Source organism: Microcebus murinus, chromosome 14, assembly GCF_040939455.1.
Source record: "Microcebus murinus isolate Inina chromosome 14, M.murinus_Inina_mat1.0, whole genome shotgun sequence".
Classification (NCBI taxonomy): domain Eukaryota; kingdom Metazoa; phylum Chordata; class Mammalia; order Primates; family Cheirogaleidae; genus Microcebus; species Microcebus murinus.
In genome coordinates, this window is record NC_134117.1 from 6,697,137 (window position 1) to 6,718,882 (window position 21,746).

Consider the following 21,746-nt stretch of genomic DNA (forward strand, 5'->3'; position numbering starts at 1 on the left):
GGGAACTCTGTGTTTAACATTTTGGGAAACTGTCAGAATTTTTCCACAGTGAACGCACCCTTTACATTCCTACCAGTGCTTTTGGCATTTTTTGACATGTATGTGTTTTTGTCAGATTTATTAACTATTTCTTTTATGGCTCTGGATTTTGAGTTTTCCTTTTTATCCCAAGACTATAAAGGAATTCTCCTGTGTTTCTTCCTAGTACTTTTATGGATTTGTATTGCAATCTTTGATCTATGTGGAGTTTATCCTGTGTTGTGGTGTGAACGTGGAAGCCAACCTGTTTCTTAAAAATGTGGTTGCCTCTCAGTACTGTCTGTTGAAAATTCTACCTTTTCCCCTTTGCTATGAGGGTCCATTTTTATGATCTACTAAACTGCGTCTATTTCAGGACAGTCTTTTCTTTTTCATTAGTCTCTGTATGTACGTACTAATATGCTTTTTAAATTTTTTTTATTTCAGCATATTATGGGGGTACAAGTGTTAAGGTTACATATATTGCCCTTGCCCCCCCTCCCCCTCGAGTCAGAGCTTCAAGTGTGACCATCCCCCAAACATTGCACATCTCACTCATTATGTTTGTATATACCCATCCCCTCCTACCCCCTCCCACCTGCCTGACACCGATAAATGTTATTCCTGTATGTCCACTTAGGAGTTGATCCATTAATACTAATTTGCTGGTGAGTACATGTGGTGCTTGTTTTTCTATTCTTGAGATACTTCACTTAGGAGAATGGGTTCCAGCTCTATCCAGGAAAATACAAGAGATGCTATATCACCATTGTTTCTTAAAGCTGAATGGTACTCCATGGTATACATATACCACATTTTATTAGTCCACTTATGTATTGATGGGCACTTGGGTTGTTTCCACAACTTTGCAATTGTGAATTGTGCTGCTATAAACATTCGAGTGCAGGTGTCTTTTTCATAAAGTGACTTTTGATCTTTTAGGTAGATGCCCAGTAGTGGAATTGCTGGATCAAATGGTAGATGTATTGCTTTAAGGTATCTCCATATTGCTTTCCACAGAGGTTGAACTAGTTTGCAGTCCCTACCAACAGTGAATGAGTGTTTCTATCTCTTCACATCCACACCAACATTTATTGTTTGGGGACTTTTTGTTAAAGGCCATTCTCACTGGAGATATCTCATTGCAGTTTTGATTTGCATTTCCCTGATGATTAGAGATGTTGATCATTTTTTCATATGTTTGTTGGCCATTATTCTGTCTTCTTTTGAAAAATTTCTGTTCATGTCCTTTGCCCACTTTTTGATAGGGTTGTTTGTTTTTTCCTTGCTGATTTTCCTGAATTCTAAATAAATTTTAGTTATCAGCCCTTTATCAGATGTGTAGCTTGTGAAAATTTTCTTCCATTCTGTGGGTTGTCTGTTTGCTCTCTTGACAGTTTCTTTGGCTGTGCAGAAGCTTTTTAATTTGATCAGGTCCCATTTATTTATTTTTGTTGCTGCTGTGATTGCCTTCGGGATCATCTTAAATTCTTTTCCTAGGCCAATGTCTAGAAGAGTATTTCTAATGTTTTCCTCTAGAATTCTAATAGTTTCACACCTAAGTTTCAAGTCTGTTACCCAGTGTGAGTTGATTTTTGTGAGAGGTGAAAGGTGTGGGTCCTATTTCAGTCTTCTATATGTGGCTATCCGGTTTTCCCAGCACCATTTATTGAGTAAGGATTCTTTTCCCCAGTGTATGTTTTTGTCTGCTTTGTCAAAGATTAGCTGGCTACATGAGGATGGTTTTATATCTGGGTTCTCTGTTCTGTTCCACTGGTCAATGTCCCTGTTCTTGTGCCAGTACCAAGCTGGCACAAGACTATAGCCTTGTAGTATAGTTTGAAGTCTGATAAATTGATACCTCCTATTTTGTTTTTATTGCCTAGGATTGATTTTGCTATACGGGGTCTTCTCTGGTTCCATATGAAGTGTAAAATTATTTTTTCTATATCATCTGTGAAAAATGATGATGGCATTTTAATTTTTATATATTTTAAATAATTTTATATAATACATATTTTTTCTTTTTTAAATTTAATTATCTTCTTTTTTTTTATGTTCTGCTGTTTTGAGATTTAGCAAAAGATGATGGTATTTTAATAGGGATTGCATTGAATCTGTAGGTCACTTTGGGTAGTTATAGACATTTTAACAATGTTGATTCTGCTGACCCATGAGCATGCTATATTCTTCCACCTGTTTACATCCTCTGCTATTTCCTTCTTCATTGTTTCATAGTTCTCCCTGTAGAGGTCTTTTACCTCCTTAGATAAATATATTCCTAGGTACTTTATTTTCTTTGTTGCTATTTTGAAGGGAATTAAGTCTTTGATTTGGTTCTCACTTTTACTGTTGTTGGCGTATATGAATGCCTCTGATTTCTGTGTATTGATTTTGTATCCTGAGACTTTACCAAATTCGTTTATCAATTCAAGGAGTCTCTTGGTTGAATCCTTGAGGTTTTCTAGGTTTAATATCATGTCATCAGAAAAGAGTGAGAGTTTGATCTCTCCTGGGCCCATTTGGATGCCCTTAATTCTGCTCTCTTGTCTGATTGCTATAGCAAGGACTTCCAGCACTATGTTGAATAGAAGTGGAGATAGTGGGCAACCTTGTCTTGTTCCAGTGCTAAGTGGGAATGCTTTCAATTTTTTGCCCATTAATATGCTCTTTTAATTATTGAAGTTTTATAGTATGTTTTAGCATATTATATTAGTGTACGCTAGTCTGATAGGGTTAATCTCTCTTTATTGTTCCTTACAGAGCTTTCCTGACTAATCTCACTTGGTAATTTTTCCACTAAAAACTTGAAAATCAGCTTGTCTTCAGATCATGGTGCGGGAGGTACTGTTGATATTTTAGATTGGGGTCATGTTAGACTTATGAATTAATTTTGGGAGAATTTACACCTTTTTGAGGTTGAGTCCTCCTATCCATGAAACAGTATATCTTTCTATTTGTTCAGTCCTACTTTTCTGTTCATTAAGGATTTGTTTCTATCAGTTTTGCCAGTTCTTATAAATATATTCCTAGATAGTATTTCTTTGGTGAGTTGGTATGTAGTCTTGCTCTTAAAAGCAGGTTTTTGTTAGAAAGGGCAGCTAGGTATAGACTCTGTACCAAAAGCTGAGCTCCCAGACCCCTTGCTATGGCCTTGCTGTGTCCCCAGATGGGAAAGCACACCCTCTTGAGTCCAAGCACGGTGGGGTGGGTGGAAAGTAGGAAGGGGGAGCTCGGATTTGCCAAGCCCCTCCATAGCTTCCTTGGTGGTCTCAGTTCATTTTAATCTTCCCAGCAATTCTGTGGCTATGCTTGTGGCTCCTATTAGCCTTGTACAAATGGGAAACTGAGGCTCAGACATTTAATGATTTGCGGAGGTCCTTCAGTGGGCACTTGCCAGCAGGGATCCCAGTCTGGGCCCATGCGGCCTTTTCCACGCCACCATCATGCAGGAGGAGCGCATGCCCCCTGAGCACACCTGGAAGTGAGGAGGTTTGATTGCACATCAACTAGTTGTGTGATCTGGAGCAAGTACCTTCTCCTCTCCTGGACTCAGTCTGCCCATCTGCAAAATGAGGTGGTTAAACAGGTTGGTGATTTGCTCACTTTTTCAGAAATGATCCCCTTACTCCAGTGTGTCCCCACAGAAGCCAATGTCTGGAACAGAGGCGTGGAGCAGTACACAGCAGTCCTGTCTTCAGTGCCCTGAGATGGCCCCTGAGACACCCAGCTCCAGGCAGCTGAACACAAACCACCCCCCTGAGAGCTCTGAACCCCTCTTCTGTGCCCCCAGTCCCACTGCAGAAGCCACCCCCCAAAACCATGTGCTCCTGCTGGACGGCACTGCCCCGTAGGACTGTGGGCTCGGGTAGTGCATTGGCCTTGGCCCCCTGCCAGAGCCCTGTATGCTTTGGAAAGGTCTCTTGACTTTGTCGGGCAAAGAATTCTCTTCATGCCAGGCTGCGAACGAGGTGGTTTCACAAGTCCCGTCCTGAGTGTGTGCTGGCCGGAACGTACACCACAGAAACACAATGTTTGTTTTCCAGTCGTTAGAGCACTGGGAGGCCCTTTGGCATTGGCCGCCACACCTTTTTCGTTCAGGCAGGCTGTCTGCCATCCAGGGGCCTGGTGCAGAGATGGCATCTGCCACCCTGTGGCCTGTAGGGCGCCACTAGAGAGGGGCCTTTGGGTTGGCCACCATTCAGAAGACGTGCACAGCTCTGGGCCTTCAGGGCCTGTTGTTACCCACAGTACCCTGGGGTGTAGGCCTCAGGTCCCCAGGGCTGCACAGCCACACACAGGCCAACCAGGAGGGTTGACCAGTGTGGGTCGGTCCTTCCTGCCCCACAGGCTGCAAGGAGCATCCATGTGTGCCTGGCAGGGAGCAGACAGTATGCTGCAGAGCCAGGTTCTCGTGGGTGAGAAAGAGTCTACCAGTGAGTAAGAAAGAGACGGGCAGGGCGCCAGCATGGCACTGACCCAGGGCTGGCAGTAGAGGGAAGTTCATGTGGAAATTCACGTGGCTGAAAGGTTTGCTGCAGAAGGAGCCGGAGCACATGTGGGAGCAGTGGAGGGGCATAGGCAGCAGAGCCCGATGAAGAAGGGCCTTGGAGGAAGCCAGGCCTGCTTGGAGGGTGTGGCCCAGTGAGCGCCACTCCTGTGACCCCTTTCAAACTCCTTAGGCCAGCTGGGTGACTTTCAAGGTCTCTGTTACAAAGAAGCCCTCCTGACAGCCCACTGGGTGACTGGCATCAGCGGGGGATCTGCGGGAGCCCACTCTTCCTTGGGTCCGGCACAGGACATTGCAGATTGTTGGGTGCCAGTGCCTGGCGCTGGGCTGTCCTTAAGAACGACCCCTCCCCTCCCCCAGAAGCCTCCAGGAGGCATAGGTCATTTCCTCCATGGTCCTTGTTCTCACCTGGGCCCCAGGCCTCCAGAGTTACCAGAGGCAAGGTCACACTGCATACAGAAGCCCACAGAAGGGGTACTCCCGACAGGACAGCAAGGCCACACAGGAAAGCTATCGGTGGGGAGGTCCCATAAAGAGCCCTGAGCTGGGTGTTGCCCCTTCCAACATGACTCTCAGAGTAGCCTGGACTGGCAGCCACACAGTGCGCCTGGCTTTGGTACCACCTGGGCTTTGCTCAGACCTGGAGCGGCTGCCAGAGATTTGGGGTAAATCAGTTATCGTTCTGATCTTCCGTTTCCTTGTCTGCAAAAAAGGAAAAATGGTACTTGCCTCATGAGCCTGCCCAGTGTGCACTGAGACAGTTCCTCTAGAGTCTGTCCCCTCCTGGACTGGCTTTTGGAAGGGGGGGGTGGTGGTCACAATCTGGCACATGGCAGGCGCTCAGTTGGCTTCTGCAGAAGTGAGCTGAGGAAACAGTGGCGTAGGAAGGCAGGGACTTCCATAGTAACGGACCAGGGCCAGCCTTTCACGCTGGAGATACTTACTGCCCTCACTGGGCCATTTGTTTCTAGAACCTGTGATCTGGGAAGAGCCTCCAGTATCTGGTACCAAATAAGTCAGGCTCCCTGGGCCCCAGAACACCCCCTGACCCCAGGAAACTTTATTGCCCTATTGTCAGGCCTTGGCAGTCTGGCTTCCCCATCTGAGTTTTGTGGCCCGTGTTTCCCTCATTTCTGAGGGTCAGGAGCAGCAAGACTCTAAAGAGCTGCGTTTTTGGGGTCCAAAGGTAAGCATTTCACAGACGTGGGCTAAGCGTGATGCTGTTCCTTTGTGAGACTGGGCGCTGACATGGGCATAGGAGGTGGCTCTGTGCTGCAGGAGATGGAAAGCCAAGATTCCCAGGGGTGGCCCTGAAGAGCCTGGGCAGTCGGCCCCCAGGGAAGGGTTGGCCGGACCCATGGCCCTCAAGGCATCTCTGGCACCTGCCTGAAACCAGACCCACCTGCGGCTCTGACAGAACAACCTTGGGGGAAAGAAGCTCCCACCACCTGATGCCTCCAGCCCCAGGGGGTGGGGGCAGTGGCTTCCTGTGAGAGAGAGTACAGCCTTCATGCAAAAGTCAGATTTACCAAAGATGGATAAAAGATAGCCCAAAAATGTGCTTGTGCCTTTTTTTCTTTTCTGAGATAGTTTTTTAGAAAAACCTAGGAAACCACGTGCCATGCTGTCTTGGTTGTTTCTGTGCCAGCTTCCAGTACAGATGAAACTTAGAAACTTTCCAGGCTGTTGGCCATCCATTCTCATGGCCTGGAGTTTTCCTGATACTTGGAGAATTCTGTTCTCGTGCAGGCGTCTGTTTGGGGAGGAAATGCCTCTGCTCAGCCAGAGCCCGGGCCCTGCCGCTCCCAGCAGGGTGGCTGCCAGGCAGGCTGGGGACCTGCCCTGCTCATCCTGACTTGTGGGTTGGGCTTGCTGATGCTGCTCTTACCTAGAGGGGTTTTAGCTCCCTAAATACCTGCAACACAAAGAGATCCATAAAACTGGGTTAAACAAGGGAAATATGCCCACCTTGAGGAAGTGGTCACTTCTTGTCCAAGAGAGATGCACACGAGCACCTTGGGTAGACAGGTTTGTTGCAGTCAAATGCTGGGAGGAATCTCGTGTGGACACACACTTAGGACTAATCAAGGAGAGGTGTCCCCAACAACCAATGTCCCCCCCGCCCAGCAAACTCAAAGTGGGCTGGTGCTGGCAACTGGACTCCTCGCAGGGCGTGGTGGTCTGTCTCTGACCATGGCATGGCTGGCAAGAACAGTGGTGCTGCCCAGCAGGTGTGTCACATACGACTACGTGAGCACACAGAGTGCTTTTACCTGCTGCCTTAGGTTGTGTCCCTAGAAGCAGAGCCTAAGCTGGGGATTCTTGCGCAAGCAATTGGTGGCAGGAGGCTCCCAGGGGAGCCTAGAGGACAGGGAGAAGCTGATCTAAGAGGTGGGCTCAGCTGAAATCCAGCCTCAGCCTGGTGTCCCAGGAGCTCTAGAGTGTGACTGGCACCTGGGATTTGATCCCTTTACCGCAAGGGGCAGCTCCTGTACGTGTATCAGTTGGTCATTGGTTGGGGGCTGCCTCAGTGGGGTGGGAGGGGGGACACAACCTCCTGGGCTTCCAGGAGGCGGCTGTAGGAGGGGAAGCTCTGAGCTGTCTGCAGCCAGCACTCATGGCAGTGGAGAGTGCACGCTTCTGTGCATTAAGGGCGCAGGTGGGGTGCCCTCAGCCCCAGTTAGTCTCTGTTCCTCTCGTGATCCTGGCAACAGCCCAGCCAAACAGCCTCCCAGAGACAACATTTGTGTCTCGCAGATGAGGAAACAGGAAGCAAGGCCACTTGGTCAGTGGAGGAGCACAGTCTCTTCGACCTCAGAATCCACAGTCCCCACATGCCTCAACGGAGCCCTCTTGGTTCGGGGCGTGTCAGGGCCCAGGGAGCGAGAGGAACACTGTGTCCTCCTCGGGAGAGGCAACCAGGACTCAGGAGAGCCACCGCTGTCCACTCTCAGACACCTCCCACCAGCCGACCTTGCCCTTGTCCCCAGATGCCCACTCCTGCATGTGGGGACACTGTTCCTGAGTCTGGAGACTGCTAGGCCCCAGACCACACTCCCAGGAGAAATCCTGCTGTCCCCCCTGCACCCCCAGGCCTTCCTCTTCATGGCCCAGAGTGGGCTCTAGGTCAGTACTGATACAACGTGGGGTTGAGTCCGCTCAGAATATGTTTCTGAAGTTCCGCCTGCATTCTGGCCTTGCTGGCCAGGGAGCGGCAGCATTGGGCGAGTAGAACGAGCACACTGGCCTGAGGCTCAGCAGGGTGGTGGCTATCAGCATGGGCAGCAGTGTGCAGCTGCGTTACTTTAACATGTTTTCTTGGGGAGGGGGGGGGACGATTCGGATTTCAGCTTGTATCTGGATGGTAAAGACCAGGCCACCCTAGTCTCTATCCCCAGGGCCCAGCCAGGGGCTGCCCACTCAGAAGGAAGGTGTAAGAACAACATCTGCACAGAAAGGCCCTGCAGAAAAGGGGGCCGTTGCTCCTATGGCAATAGGAGCATAGGAGCTCACATGGCAATAGCCATGCGTCTCTGAAGCTGGGAAGCTCGGGGAAGACTGGGTGGGGTGGGCTGAGCCGGAAGCTCTAGTTGGGGCCAGCAGAAGCGGCCATGGCTTCTGTTGTGGCTGGCCAGAGCTGAGGTCTGATGGAAAAGCTATAGTTTCAGGGACTCGCTCCCTTCCAAAGTCACCTGTATAGCAGGCTCTAGGAGTAAGGGTCCTGACCTGTGTCTCTGGCCACTAGCCTGAGGCCACATAGACAGTTTCCACTGAGCTTGTTACCTGGGCAGGCCTTGCCAGAGTAGATGGCCTGTTCTGGGCCAGGGCTTGGCCACAAGAGAACAGAAGTTGGTGGGTGGGGGGACAGTTTCTCCTGGAACAATTTCACCTTGGTATAGTGTGTTCACATGGCACTTTGAACTTAGCCTTTTTGTAGCTTTCCCCAGACATCTTTGAGGGTACACAGGTTCCCCACAGGCCCATGCGTTGTTCCTCCATGGGGACAGCTGGGCTGCTAGGAGGGGCTGGGCAGAACCCTGCCCCAAGGGCGTGGTGGGCACAGGGCAGCTGTCAGGCTTGGCATGGGTGTGCCCTGCCCAGGGTGTCTGCACAGGGAGGGGGTTCTGGGCACAACATATACTATTCCATTGTGGCAGTCACATTCTTCCCTGACAGGTGGGCTGTGCCACCAGTGGGGATGTCCAGTGGATGACTCTTGACTTTTTACCACTATGGCTGCAACAGCTAAGTTTTGAAACAAAGTTCTCAAGATACAGCCTTGGCTTTCAAGTGCAGCCAAGGATCAAGTGCCTTTGAGGAATATTGGGTTCTGTGGCATGCTGTGTTTGTGACGAGATTCACCAGTCAAACTGTGTAGCTTCTCAACCTACTTCATTGCAAAAAAGGGTCTGTGCAAGGTCTGGATCTGTCACAGCCTGTCGGACCTTAGCCCTCGCCAGGGCACAATTAAGGAAATAGCCATGTGTCTCTGAAAGGTCCAGCAAACAGGGGTGCCCAGCACCCTGCTGCTGGTTTTGGCCAATGCATAACATGTGTCTTAGTCCTGAGGTCCCCAACCTTCGAGCTGAGGACTGGTGCCAGTTTGTGGCCTGCTAGAGCCTGGCTCTCAGAGCTCTGTCCCCACAACCCCTCTGCGTGGAGAAATTGTCTTCCATGAAACTTAGGAACCAGGGGGCTGTACACAGCAGGAAGTAAGCAGTGGGCGAGCAAGTGAAACTTCCTCTGTATTTATAGCCTCTTCTCATCGCTCACATCACTGCCTGAGCACCTCCTACCCCGACCCCCATCTGTGGAAAAATTGTCTTCCATGAAACTGGTCCCTGGTGCCAAAAAAGTTGGGGACCACTGTCTTTGTCCATTCAGGCTGCTATAATAAAGATACCTTAGAGTGGGTAACTTATAAACAACAGAAATGTATTTCTCACAGTTCTAGAAGCTGAGAAATCCAAGATCTTAGTGCCAGCATGTTTGGTGTCTGGTGAGGGCCCATTCTTCATAGGTGGCCCCTTGTCGCTGTGCCTTCACATGGTGGGAGGAGCAAACGAGTTCCCTCAGGCCTCTGATGTAAGGGCACAAATCCCATCCACAAGGACCCCACCCTCATAACTTAATCACTTCCTCAAGGCCCCACCTCCTCTTACTATTTATTGCATTGAGAATTAGATTTCAACATATGAATTTTGAGGGGACACACATATTCAGACCATAGCACCATGATTGGTGTCCAGACCTATGCTGTCACACTGGCCATAAAGTTAGGCACCCTGCCCACCTGCACCTTATGTAGTTACCGGATGAGATCAGGCAGGAAGACCCTGATCAGGAACAAGAAGGTGAGCGTAGACTCGTGCACTGAGCACAGAGCATTTTCTATTCAGGTTTACACCAGGCTACACTTCCTGCCCTTTTTATAGCCCTCAGAAAACAATGGCACATGTCCAGGTGTTCGGCACGCTGGGGTGTACAGACTTGGCTGATTCCTCAGGGCTGGTGGCCTCTGGGCCTCATCACCCACCTAGAACCTGTTCACAGCATGCCATGTGAGGTGCTCGGGCTTACACTGGATGTTACTGTTCTTACACACCAGACTGACTTGTGTCCAGACAGAGGAACGGGCTGCTCTGCCGACGAAAGGCTGGGCCTGGCTCCATGGGTTCCCAATGGGTCCTGGCCTCACCCCTGGGCCTCCTGTCCGGGGATACATGGGCTGGGGCTGCCCAGAGGTACCATCTTCTCTTGGTTTTGTGCCCCCTACTCGGTTCTCCTTCTGTCCTGGCTCAGGCCTAGGCCAGTTTCAGGGGCGGCTGAGAGACAGAAGAGGCCACGGGGCCCCTAACATCATAGGCTTCTGGCCTCAGCCCTGCCACGCGGCAGGTTTGCTTCAGGAATTGCTCATCCTTTGTCCAAGCCTGCCCTGGTCTGTTGAGGATCTTGAGGGCCATTTTACATGAGCTGCGACCTCTAGCTTTCTGCTGTGGTGGGGGAGGAAAGGTGTGCCATGCACGCCGGGGCAGCACTAAAGCCCCATGGCCCAGCAGGGACCTGGCTCCTTCTGTGGTCAGGCGTCTCTGCTCTGACTGGTGGCCCTGCCCTCTTTCCTCAGTCCCAGTGCTGAGCTCCCCCTATCCCCACCTCAGCCTTCACCTTTCTCAGTAAATCAAAAGATTCCAAGAAAGCAAACATATCAGGACAGTTTCCTCCATGGAATGTTCGGGAACAATGAGCGAGCCCACAGCATGCACAGCCACCTTCCTCCAGAGAGAGCGCCTTTTATTTTTCATTTGCCGAGGCTGTTTCAACAGCTTGTTCACTGTGACAGCCAGTGGTCATCTTTATTTCAAAGCAACATGCAAACACCACAGCCTTTGAAAGGATCAGGGCCCTTGGGACAGGTCTGTGATCCTGGCATCGGCGGCATGCGGCACGGGAGGCAGCGGGTGCTCCAGCCTTTGCTCCCCTGGCCCCCACTCATGAGCCCAGAATGCCTCTCCCTTGCCTTTGTGCGTGGCCAATTCATCGCGCCCCTCTGGGGCAGGAGCTCGCTGCTGCTGGTCCCGCTGGAGATGTGGGCTGAGAGCGCCCCTCGCCGTCTCAGCCTCTGTCCTGTCTGCCGCCGGACCACGCTGCTGTCTCTGGGGAGGAGAAGGCCTGGTTTTGTGCTCTGCTATGAGAGCAGGTGCTGAACTGCACCCACGGGTGCACAGTGTCAGGCCTGCCCCCTCTTGCTGGTGGGTGGTTCCAAGCAGGGTGGGCCAGTGTACCCCTGAAGTCGTCTTCAAGCCGCACCCATGCTAGGGCAGGCCCCCGGCCAGCCCCCTACACAGGCAGTACTTGGCGAGCAGGGAAGCTCTTGGGCAGCCATGTTCTCTCTCTGGGGCTGCAAAGAGCCCTGGGAGGCAGGCAAGGGACCCTCACACGCCTCTTACAGATGAGACGCCTGAGAGCTCTGCCTGAGGCTCCCAGCCGTGAACGCCAGAACCTGGAGTCCACCTGGTGCCACCCCCCCTCCCGCCCCCGGCAGATCGCCCCCACGCCCCGGTGCCTGCGGAAGGCACAGAGCCACTTCCCTCCAGAGAGTCAGCGTCTCCAGGTGGAGTCCAGAACTCAGATTCAGACCAGCTCTCTGGATGGCTCTGTTGTGCACCAGGCCTGGGATATCAACTCAGTCCCTCCTGGCCCCCTCTTCCCCTCGCTGGCCATGGGAAGTGGATGGGTGGGCACTGTGTCCCCACACGGGCAGCAGTGCAGCCTGGCCACGTTTCCGCCTAACTCAGGCCCCTTCTCATAGCAATGTCGCTGTGTGTTCTGCTGCCGTGCTCTGTGTGATGGCCACGTGGCAGTCCCTTGTCTGACTACATACTTTATTCAGTTGTCATGGGGGGGTTGGGGCTACTCTTCTTCTCCATTTAACTTTGTGACTAGGAATATTTATGTTGCTGAATTTTTACACACTTCTTAACCTTTTCTTAAGATAAAAATCCTAGTAGTAAAATTACCTACGCAGGGAATCGTGTGTTTTCACCAGGTCACTGTCCGGGAGGGCCGTGCACAGCCTCCCAGACCTGGGGACTCACGAGTGTTCATTCTTTGCCAGCTTAGTGGGTGAAAAATTGAGTTTTGCGTTTCGTTATTAGCACAGAATGCTCATCAGCCAGAGTGTTTCTTCAGGAGCGAGTTGCTGATGGCCCCTAGTCCTTGCCCAGATGGTGGAGGAGCGTGGGATTTGGGAGTCTGGCCACAGCCTGGGGGACAGATTGCTTTGTGGGGCACACAGTCCTGGAGTCCCTGGGTAACCTGTGTGTCTGCCTCTCCACAGAACTGTCAGACCTTTAGCAGCCTCAGCTGCCTGAGCGCGGGGATGGAGGACTGCGGCCCCCAGAGCCCCTTCGCCCTCCACGCCAGCAGCACCAGGGCCTGGACCACCTTGCTCTCGGCCTCTGGCCCGGGGGGCAGGACCCCTGCCGGGACCCCAGTCCCCGAGCCTCTTCCCCACTCCTTCGACGACCAGCTTACCTGCCAGGAGGACCTATCCTGTGAGGAGTCAGACGGCTGCGCCCTGGACGAGGATTGCAGCAGGAGAGGGGAGCTGGCCACAGCCTGGCGGGACCATGGGGCCGCCGGGAACAGCCTCTGCTCCCTGGATGGCGAGTTGGACATTGAACAAATAGAGAACAACTGAGGGCGGTGGGCCCCGCTCAGGGCTGGGGGTGCATTGAAGTCGATGGGCCTCCGGTGGCATTTGAAGGGGGAGCCCAACTCCTGGGCCTGACGAAAGTCTCCTGAGAGGTGCTGGGACCCGGAGAGGGAGCCTGCCCACCTCCCAGGGAGAGGCTGTCTGGCCGCGGTGTCCTGGTTCTGTGAAGGCTAGCCTGGCCACCGCTGTGCAGTGGGGTGTGTCAGCCTCTCTCTAGCTACCCAAGCGTGGTGGCCACCGGTCCACAGAACCACTGCAGCCCGGAGAGCAGCTCTTCAGTTTGGGTCTCTCCGCCTTCTTTCTTGTGGGATGTCAGGCAGTGTCTGTCATTTCCCCAGTAGAGCTGGGCGCCTCTCTGCATCCCCTGACAAGGTTGGCAGAAGGGCCTGGGCTCGGGGCTGGGCCAGGGCTGTCTGGATGTCAGGCCCTTCTTGGCCTCGCTCAGGTTCAGTGCTGGGGAGTTGGCCCCACAGCTTCTTTCACTCAGTTTTATTCCGTGCCTTCTCTCCCAGGCCTCCCTGCTTCAGGCTTGGGAAGGTTCCGGAGATGCTTCCTTCTGTAGTGACACCAGAACCATTTGGCCTTAATTCCAAGTGTGGGAGGCAGAGATTCTGGGGTGCTGGAGTGGCCCTCCAGCAGGTAAGTCCATGTTTGAACTCTTGGGGTCCAGGGAGCGACTTGGGGTGCTTGTTAGAGGCTGTCCACACTGGGTAGGGATTTGGTGAATCTACTGGCTGAAAAGACACTCACTTGCCTCTCCCGTGGCATGGAGAGCCTGACCTGGGGCTCTGTCACTTTGGGCCTACCTTGGCAAGGCTGGCAGATGGCAGCTCTTCTCCATGGCTAACCAGTCACGAAGGGATTCGTTTAGTTGATTCAGCTGAGTGTAGAGATGTCACGATAAAAAGGCAACCTCTTGAAAACATCGTCAGGCACTAAGAGCTATGAACAGGGGCCCAGGATGGGGGGTGGTCCGAGCCCCCCTGCAGTGTTCCAAGCACATTCTCATTTGTTTGGGGGAGCTGCTGGCTTTCAGGCGCACCATCCACCTTGAGACAGGCCCACACCTGTGTCAGCTGAGGGCCGCCCAGCACTAAGTGCTGCCTTGAGGCCGTGGGCCCAGCCGTGGCACAGAGCTCCATCCGCGCCGTGCCCTCCCTGGCTCCTCACAGCCGGCGCAGTCCCTGGCATCGTGAGGGGTTCTGACCCCCGGGGTTTGCTCTGGGGCAGCTCTCCTCCAGCCTGCCTGCAGACATGCCTGCCACATGGGCTCTGCTCTCTGGGAATCTGCCTTTTAGCAAACTTGGCGTCTTCTGCAGACAATAGCAACTGGGCTGGCTTGTGAGTGAGTGGCACATTTTCCCATAAGCTAAAAATAACCTGTGCATTCTCTTGAGTTTGCTGCCACGTGATAAAGGCACTTTTGTAGTCACTTTGCTTTTGCTCGTCTTCTGTGGACGAGTGAATGCCTCACTTCTGCAGGTTGAGTCCAAATGGTTCTCACCTTTTTCCTAAAGAAAGACCCTGTTTGGGAAACTTTGTTTAAACCTTCACTTTTTACTACATCAAAAGGGTGGTGGCTCAAGGTCTGATGTGTGGGTGGTGTTTCTTAAAAATCAGCCATAAGATGCTTGCAGAAAGCCCCACCCCAGTGGCCCAGGTTGCAGAGCCTGGATGTGCCAGGTACTGGGCAGGTCCCGGAGCGGGTGATCAGCTCCCCTGGGTTTGCTGTAGCTCCTACCAGAGGCATGGCCACCTGGGACCCTGGAAATCCAAAGCAGGGAGCTGGGGGCTCTGGGTAGATGAAGGGGTCTTGCCTGATCTCTGCCTAGTTGGTCCTATGGACCGTGTCTTCTTAGAGCATATCTGGGGGAGGTGGGGGCAGTTGTTGGGTGAATTGGGGAGCACATGCCAGTGTGTCATGTCCTCAGAAAGCCTGGAATGGGGGGGTCCTGGCACCTGGAGTGGCCACCTGCTGCAGGGAGGAGGGCAGTGCTAGCCCAGGCCAGGCGTGCGGCAGCCCCCAGGTGCCCTTGCTCAGGACCAGGAGGGGCGGCTCGTGGTGGCCAGTGTGATCATAGAGCTGTAGTATGACCTACCCTCAGACCCTGCCTGTCACCTCCCCCTCAGGCCTGGTGGCGGGAAGGACAAGCAGTGCAGTTGGCCAAGTCATGGCCTCATTCTGCCCGGGTCCCACCGACCAGCAGGCCCCACCCAGGCGCTGCAGGCAGAGGTGATCCGGCCCGCGGTAGCGTTTGGCCCTTCCCAGCCTCCTCAGGCCTCTCCTGGCTGTTCCTGCCTCCACACGCAGCAGCAGGTAGGGGAGAAAACGGCAGGTGTCCCTTCTGCTTAGAGGAAGAAATGGCCTTCATTTGGTCTCATGTTTGTCTTTTGACTGGAGAGAGCAGACCCCATCTGGAAGGTTCCATCCCCATCACCTAAGCAGCCGCACTGCCCTCAGAGGCCCATTCCCGCACTCCGCTCCGCTGGCTCCGGGACGTTTGGTCTTGGACCTCTTGGAGGGAGGCTCGCCCAGGAGACAGTCCCAGGTGGTTGTCCCCATGGGGCACTGGGTGATGGGCAGGCTCTCCCCACAGGAATCTCGCTTTTTCGCAGCCCTGCCCGTGAGTCCTGCCTCTGAGGGGAGACTAAGGAAGAGCAGGGCCAGGCCGCCCACCCGGGCGCCCTGAAGGACGAGAGTGGGCTGTGGCCCCAGGACGGCTGGTTGGGGAGGAGGGGCACGCTGTCACATGGCATCCCCACTCCAAAGCCACTCAACTACCAGGATCTGCGTGTGCCTGTGGGGACCCGGTGGGGCCAGGCCGCGGCCTCCCCGTTTACATTACCGCCAACCCTCTTGCCTTACACGGTGGAGGCCAGAGCTGGCCCAGGCCCGGGCAGACACCCACCCAGGCCCACAGGGAGCTCGTTCTGACCAGACGTACAGATTTTCATTCTCAGAAAGCCTTACTTTTCAAAAAGTTTTTGTAGCAGGAAAGTTTTATGAATTTGTACACTGAAAGAAAATTTAAATAAAAGTCCGCATTGAAAAGAAACCCCAATTTCCCTATGGGTCTCCTAGCATGGGGGGTGCGATCGGCCATGCCCTGGCTGTGCTGTCTGAGCAGGCTGCCCTGCAACGAGACACGCCCTGGATCCCTGGGCCCCGTGCCACAGGCGGCTGCGCCCCCGTTTCCGCAGAGGAGGTTACAGTCACATGTGCTCTGTGGTCACAGGGGTGGTCACCTGAACAATGACTGCTGAAACACTAGGTGCCTGGGATGGGGCAGTGCAGCCGAGGGCAGCTGGTGCGGCCCAGGCACTCTGGCCCCCATACAGGCAATGATGCCACACCTTGCCACGTCCACGCTGTTGGTCAAACCTCTCCCACTGGCGCCAGTTTGAGAAAACCATGCCTCTTTAAAGAAAAAAGAGAAAAAAATTGTTTTAAAAAAAATTGCAGACTGAAATGGAGATCTTGTAGCCTAGGTAGGATAGATATGACCTTCTAGCATAGTCTTTTTGGCAAATGATTTGTGTTTCCAGTGCGTGGGGGAGATGTCCTGGGGACGTGGGTGACAGATGGCACATAGGCTATGTCTAGGGTTGTAGCGAGCTTTCCCAAACCAGATGTTGGTGTTGCAGAGCTTCAGGAAGTGTGGCGACCAGAGGGGCAGTGTCGGGCCAGGGCCAGGCCCTGGCCCTGGGGCAAAGCAGTCTGCATACTGAGAGCCGGGCCTGTGTCCTGTCCCGCCCCGCCCACACCGCAGCCTGTCCGCCCTGCACAGGCCGCGACTTGCACTAGAGCCGCTCTAGTCTCTCAGGAATTTGCTTGTTACTTTTACTGTGTAAATAAAGCTTCCTGGTTCAATATCCAGCGCCTGGAGCCGGCTGTGTGGTTCTGTTGGGTGGGGTGAACCAGCAGGGCTCCCCTCTGCCTGTGGGGGCACTGGCTCTGGGCTGGGAGGGGCGCAGACTGGACTTTTCTGTCCCCTCTAGGCCTCAGGGTTGGGATCCATAAAATGGGGATGACAGAGAGTCACAGGGCTGTGAGGGGCTCCGACGCAGGGCGGCCACAGTGGAGCCTTCTAGAAGCGGTGCCCAGCGTGTGGTGTGTACGTGCACTTAGGGTAGAGGTGCCCAGCCCCGCACCCCAGCCAGGAGCCGGGGACCCCAGGATGGCAGAGGGGAGACTCTCTCGCCAACTGGAGTGGGAGGAGCCTGCATTTCCCTGTGCAGCCTGCCCTGTGGGCACATTGGCTCTGCCTTCACCGATGCTGAGAGGCCAGGCTATGGCCGGGGTAGCCATGGCCACCTACCCACCAAGGTAGCCCAGGAGGCGGTTCAGAGGGGGCCACCAGCTCCGGGCCGCTGCCCCAGTGGGGCCGTGGGGACATCAGCACGCAGCTCAGCCCAGTGTGGACTCACACACTCTGTGCCTGGCCCTCGGGCCAGCCAAGCTCAGGACACACGGGGAGGTTTACAGCCTTCCAGACAAACATGAAGAGGTTTGTTTAATTTCCATAACCCAATGTTTTCCCACATAATCTGACCACAGAATTTTTGCGTAGAACACGTTAGGTCCCGAGGATCCCACTCTGAGAATAGGCTCTGCCTTTTCACGGCAGATCCTTTCCCAGACAGAACGGTGTGTGAACACCTAGCTCAAGAAACAGGTGGCTCGAGCCCCCCACCCTCCCCCAGCGGGCTCACAGCACCCAAGGCTCAGGGCTGACCTGAGGCAGGGCGAATTGACTTTCCCAGCCAGCCCTCTCATCCAGGGGAAGCTTCTGCCAAGCACACTGCCCTGGGGATATGGCAGAGTGGCCCTGGATGAACCTCTGGTCCCTAACAGCCCCTAACAGGTCCCTAACAGGTGGGGTCACTTCGTCCCTCTGCTCCTCGGACTCTTTATCTGTAAAGTGGGAAGAGTGACAACATGTACTTCGCCGAGCCCCCTGCGGCGGGCGGCAGTTCTTCCCCAGACACAGAGTGGTCTGTCCCCCAGGAGCTGTCCCTCTGCACCCCACTCTAGGCTGCAACTTGGAAGAGTAGACTCGGCGTGTCGGGAGCAAGAGCCCTTCCCCAGGGCGCTGCCCTGGCTGCGAGCAAGGGAAGCCCACTACAAACAGCACACCCAGCAGCACGGCACGGTGCCCTCCCAGCCCAGGCCTGACGGTCGCTCCCTGTCCGTCTCCTGACAGCTGTCATCAGGGGACTCCACCCAGGAGAAAGGCATCTGCATACTCCACCTAATAGGCCGCAGTGCCAGTGACACCAGCCTGGCCGGTGGCCTCTTATTTGATGAAAAGACGTGGCCACCGTGCCCTCCTAACCCTGATTTAAGGGTGCCCAGCCCGGCCAGACATACGTCCCCCACCTGCTCTCAGCCACCGTGCTAGGCCCAGGCTTCAGGGGCCAGCACTTCCTCGTCGCTGCCTTCATTTCATGGAAACCCTATTACGGAGGACCCGTGACTTCTCCCAAGGTTTATCAGTGGCTTTTGAGTTGATTTGGGGAGGAATGGAGCAATTGAGTTATCTACTCAACTGATTGATTTTGAAACCTGAAACTTGGGTTATGAGTGAATTTGGTCCCAGAGGCCTCGAGGGGACGCCGCTGCTCCCTTGGTCTGGAATGGGACGCTCGCCGCCGCCAGGCCTCGGGCGGCTCCGTTAGGGAGGGCGGCTGCACCACAGTTTGCCCTGGTCGGCTTTGTCCCTGGTGGGGCCAAGGGCAGCCCACTGTCCTCTCAGGGCTCGTCTCCCCGTGTGTTCAACAGGGGTCGGAGCAGGTGAGGTGTTCAGGGCCCTTGTCCGCTGGTGTTCGGTGGCGTGGGCACATGGCAGAACCAGGGACAGTGCCTGGGACACTGCTCATGGCCCCCTCCCACGCAGCCCTTCCCAGCAGTGAAAGCACAAGGCACAGGCTGCTGTCCACGGCAGATTTATTGAACCCGCAGGCTGCTCCCGCACACCCGGTCACGGCTCCATCTGCGCCCACAACCTAGGAGGCAGGGGCAGTTCTTGCTCCGTAGGACGGTGGTCTTCAGCGTTCCTTGGGAGCTGGCCCCAGTCTCTGTGGGGGGGTGGCATGGTTTGGGGGAGGGCTGGGCAGTGCCGGGGGGCCCTGGGTTTTCTCCAGGCTCCTCGCCGAAATGCAGCATCCGATGAAGAGGCCACGGGCACGAGGCCTCCGGACCGAACGAGGCGGAGGTTGCTGCCTTGCCGGGGTCAGGTGCAAACAGCAGTGAGTGAATTCAGGGATCCAGGCCGTGCCCAGAGGGTCTCCACTCTGCAGAGGCTGACAGGTCTGTCCCACCCTCCTGGACCTCACCAAAGGAGCCAAGGTCAGGGCCCAGGCAGGGGAGCAGGCAACCAGGTAGGCCGGGGCCAGTGGAGGGAGGCAGAGGAAGGGCTGGCTGGCTCCGGCCTGGGGGCAGGGCAGTCCAGAAGGGCCCTTGCCTGCCCATGAGGGGCAGAGGGCAGAGGGCTGGGCTCTTAGGGCCCGGGGTGGTCTGGGCGGGCGGGCGGAGGAGAGGCAGGTGGAAGGAGGCTGGGCCCTCCCAGGAGGCCCGTCACTTGTTTGCGTGCTGCAGCAGCAGGGCCACGGCCTCCGCAAGGTTGTCCACGTACCCGTCAGGCTTCACTTCCGGATGGTGCTCGTCCGTGGGCCTGGAGAGTACGGCCATATGTTAGTCAGTGACCCAGGGTGTTCCCTCTGAAGCCACACCCTGGGGGCTGCAGGGAAGCTGCCTCCCAGCAGCTAGCGCTGGCCTGGCCTATCCCCAAGGAGCCCTCCAGCCCCTCAGTGCCCAGCTGGCAGCCGGCCTGTGGCCCACCCCGCTCAGGCACACACACCTCCCTCCCTGCTGCTCCCCCTGCCTGGACCGTCCCAAACCTGGCTCGGTCCATGCCTCCAGCAGAAGAATCTCGAACCCACTGAGGACGACCATGAGGGCACCCTGCTCTGAGCCCCGTGGGCCCCCCACCTCCCCGGCCTGGCCCCGTGCCCAGTGGGAGCAGCCCAGTTTGTTCGTGTGCCGTGGGCACAGCCAGGGATGGAGACCCAGAGCCCCGCCTGCCCGGGCGCACACGCCACTGCTCCCTGCTCTCAGAGGCTGCTCCTGCGTGACAAGCAGCCCCAATTCCTGGAAAAGCCACTCTCTGGCTGGGATCCTGGGGATGGAACCACCCCAAAGCCATCATCCAGTCGCCAGAGTCCTCCCCACATCTTGCTGGATGCCCGGGGACCTATGAGGCCCGGGCACTTCGTGCACAGGGGGGCCATGGGCAGAGTCCAAAAGGCACATGAGGACACATGGGTGGGGAGGGGTAGGGGTCAGGGCAGGCTCGTGGGGACATCCCAGAGGCCAGTCATGGAGGAGGTGGGACCTCATGCCAGGCATGGGCAGCCCCGATAGGGCTTGAGCCGGAGCTGGGCCTGTCCCCCGCTGGCCCCCACGACATTGCACCCAGAGAGGCCTGGCAGCAGCTTGGCAGGAAGTGGGGCCTGTCCCTCTGCAGACCTAGCACTGCTGAGGGACCTGCTGCTCAGATCACCCCAAGGCCTGACCCGAGCTCCCTGAGAAAGCAGGGAGACCACACCCTCCCGGCAGCCGGCACCACCACCTCGGAAGCTCCCTCCCTGGTCTGGAAGGAAGTGGTAGAAGTTGGTTCTGACAGCATCTGAGAGCCAAGCTGTCCCTTTCAAAGGGTTTGGTTTCTGCACAGGGCTTTACCTACGACTGACACGGGCAACCCTTTCTTTTAAAGGGTCTTCAGCTCAGTGGCCTGGGAGCCACCTCCTGGCAAGGAGAATCCCCCCAAACACTGCAGGGGGCTGTCCTGTGCCGGGGGAGGGTGCACCACAGCCCCTAGAACTCCCTCATGTGAGGGGCTGTGGCCACCTCCCGTCCTGCACTGTCCCCGGGCACGGCATCCACAGGTCTCACATCCCTCTCTTCTTACATCCATGGAAGAGGTGGTTACCCCCACCTTGAACGGGTGAGGAAAGAGCTCAGAGAGGTTCAGAGACTTGCTCAAGGTCACACCGCAGGGAAAAGCAGAGCTGGGATTTGACCCAGTTCTACTCCCAGCCCAGTGTCCTGGGTGTCAGAGCTTCCATGAGCTTCCACGGCGGCCCCACCCCCACCCAGAAAGGGCAACAGGGTCTCAGTGCCCACTCCAAGCACAGAGTCCGCCTGCACATACCAGTGCCCGTGGGCATCGCTCCTCTGGCCCTCCCCAGGGTGGCGCCTGCTGTCAGGTGCCATGGAGCGCACCCGACGCCCCCAGAGGTGAGGCCCCACACTACGAGTCCTGGGGACAAGGGCATGAGTGCGGGGACCCCCACCACTACCCGCTCCCTCGGCAGCCCACGCACGATAGCTCTCGTGTCAGTGTAGGTGTTTTACGGGACTATTATTCCATCCTTCCATCCTGTGACGGCACCCAGGATGTTCTCCATCTAGTGAAAGTGGGAATTTAAGGTTTATGTTATCCTCCATCAGCACTGAGATGGGTACTTGGCGTTGTCAAGTGTCCTGGAGTACGGCCGCCACTTTGGTGACCGGTGTGGCGCCCACTCATGACCCACTGACCGCACCCACGTGCATACTTGAGAATGCATCTTCACGCTCCCCAAAGGCATGGACTAGAATGTTCCAAGCAGCTTTGACTGTAATAGCAAGAAAGCAAGCACTGTGCTAACGTCCCTTGCGGGAGGACGGAAGGGCAGATCGCGGCAGACTCGCGCCTCGGAACACTCTCGACACAACAGTCCGCTGGGTGCGCCACCCCTGCACCAGCCGCGCGGGTGAGCGTCAGCCACACTCCGGGGACACAGACTGGGTGGTTCCGCCCACACAGGGTCCAGGCTCTGGCAAAAGTGGGCCGTGGCGAAGAGGTCAGGATGGTGGTTACTTCTTGGGATGTGATTGGGGTTGCTGGGAATGTTCTAGATCTTGACCTGGGTGGGGCTAACGGGTGGACACATGAAAAT

At 55.3% G+C, this 21,746-nt stretch overlaps 2 protein-coding genes across 4 annotated transcripts in view; one reads left to right on the forward strand and one right to left on the reverse strand.

Annotated features, from left to right (window-relative positions):
- LOC105880357 (EEF1A lysine methyltransferase 2) overlaps positions 1-15,799 on the forward strand; it is a 155,651-nt gene extending 139,852 nt beyond the window's left edge. For all 3 annotated transcript variants that reach the window (XM_012781332.3, XM_012781334.3, XM_012781339.2), the window contains one exon: positions 12,366-15,799. In XM_012781332.3, the coding sequence (XP_012636786.1) occupies positions 12,366-12,728 (363 nt within the window). In that variant the 3' untranslated portion in view covers positions 12,729-15,799. The remainder of the gene's footprint in view (positions 1-12,365) is intronic.
- Positions 15,800-18,673: 2,874 nt separating this feature from the next.
- LHPP (phospholysine phosphohistidine inorganic pyrophosphate phosphatase) overlaps positions 18,674-21,746 on the reverse strand; it is a 104,547-nt gene continuing 101,474 nt past the window's right edge. Inside the window, exon 7 of the mRNA XM_012781346.2 lies at positions 18,674-19,417. Within this exon, the coding sequence (XP_012636800.1) occupies positions 19,321-19,417 (97 nt within the window). The 3' untranslated portion in view covers positions 18,674-19,320. The remainder of the gene's footprint in view (positions 19,418-21,746) is intronic.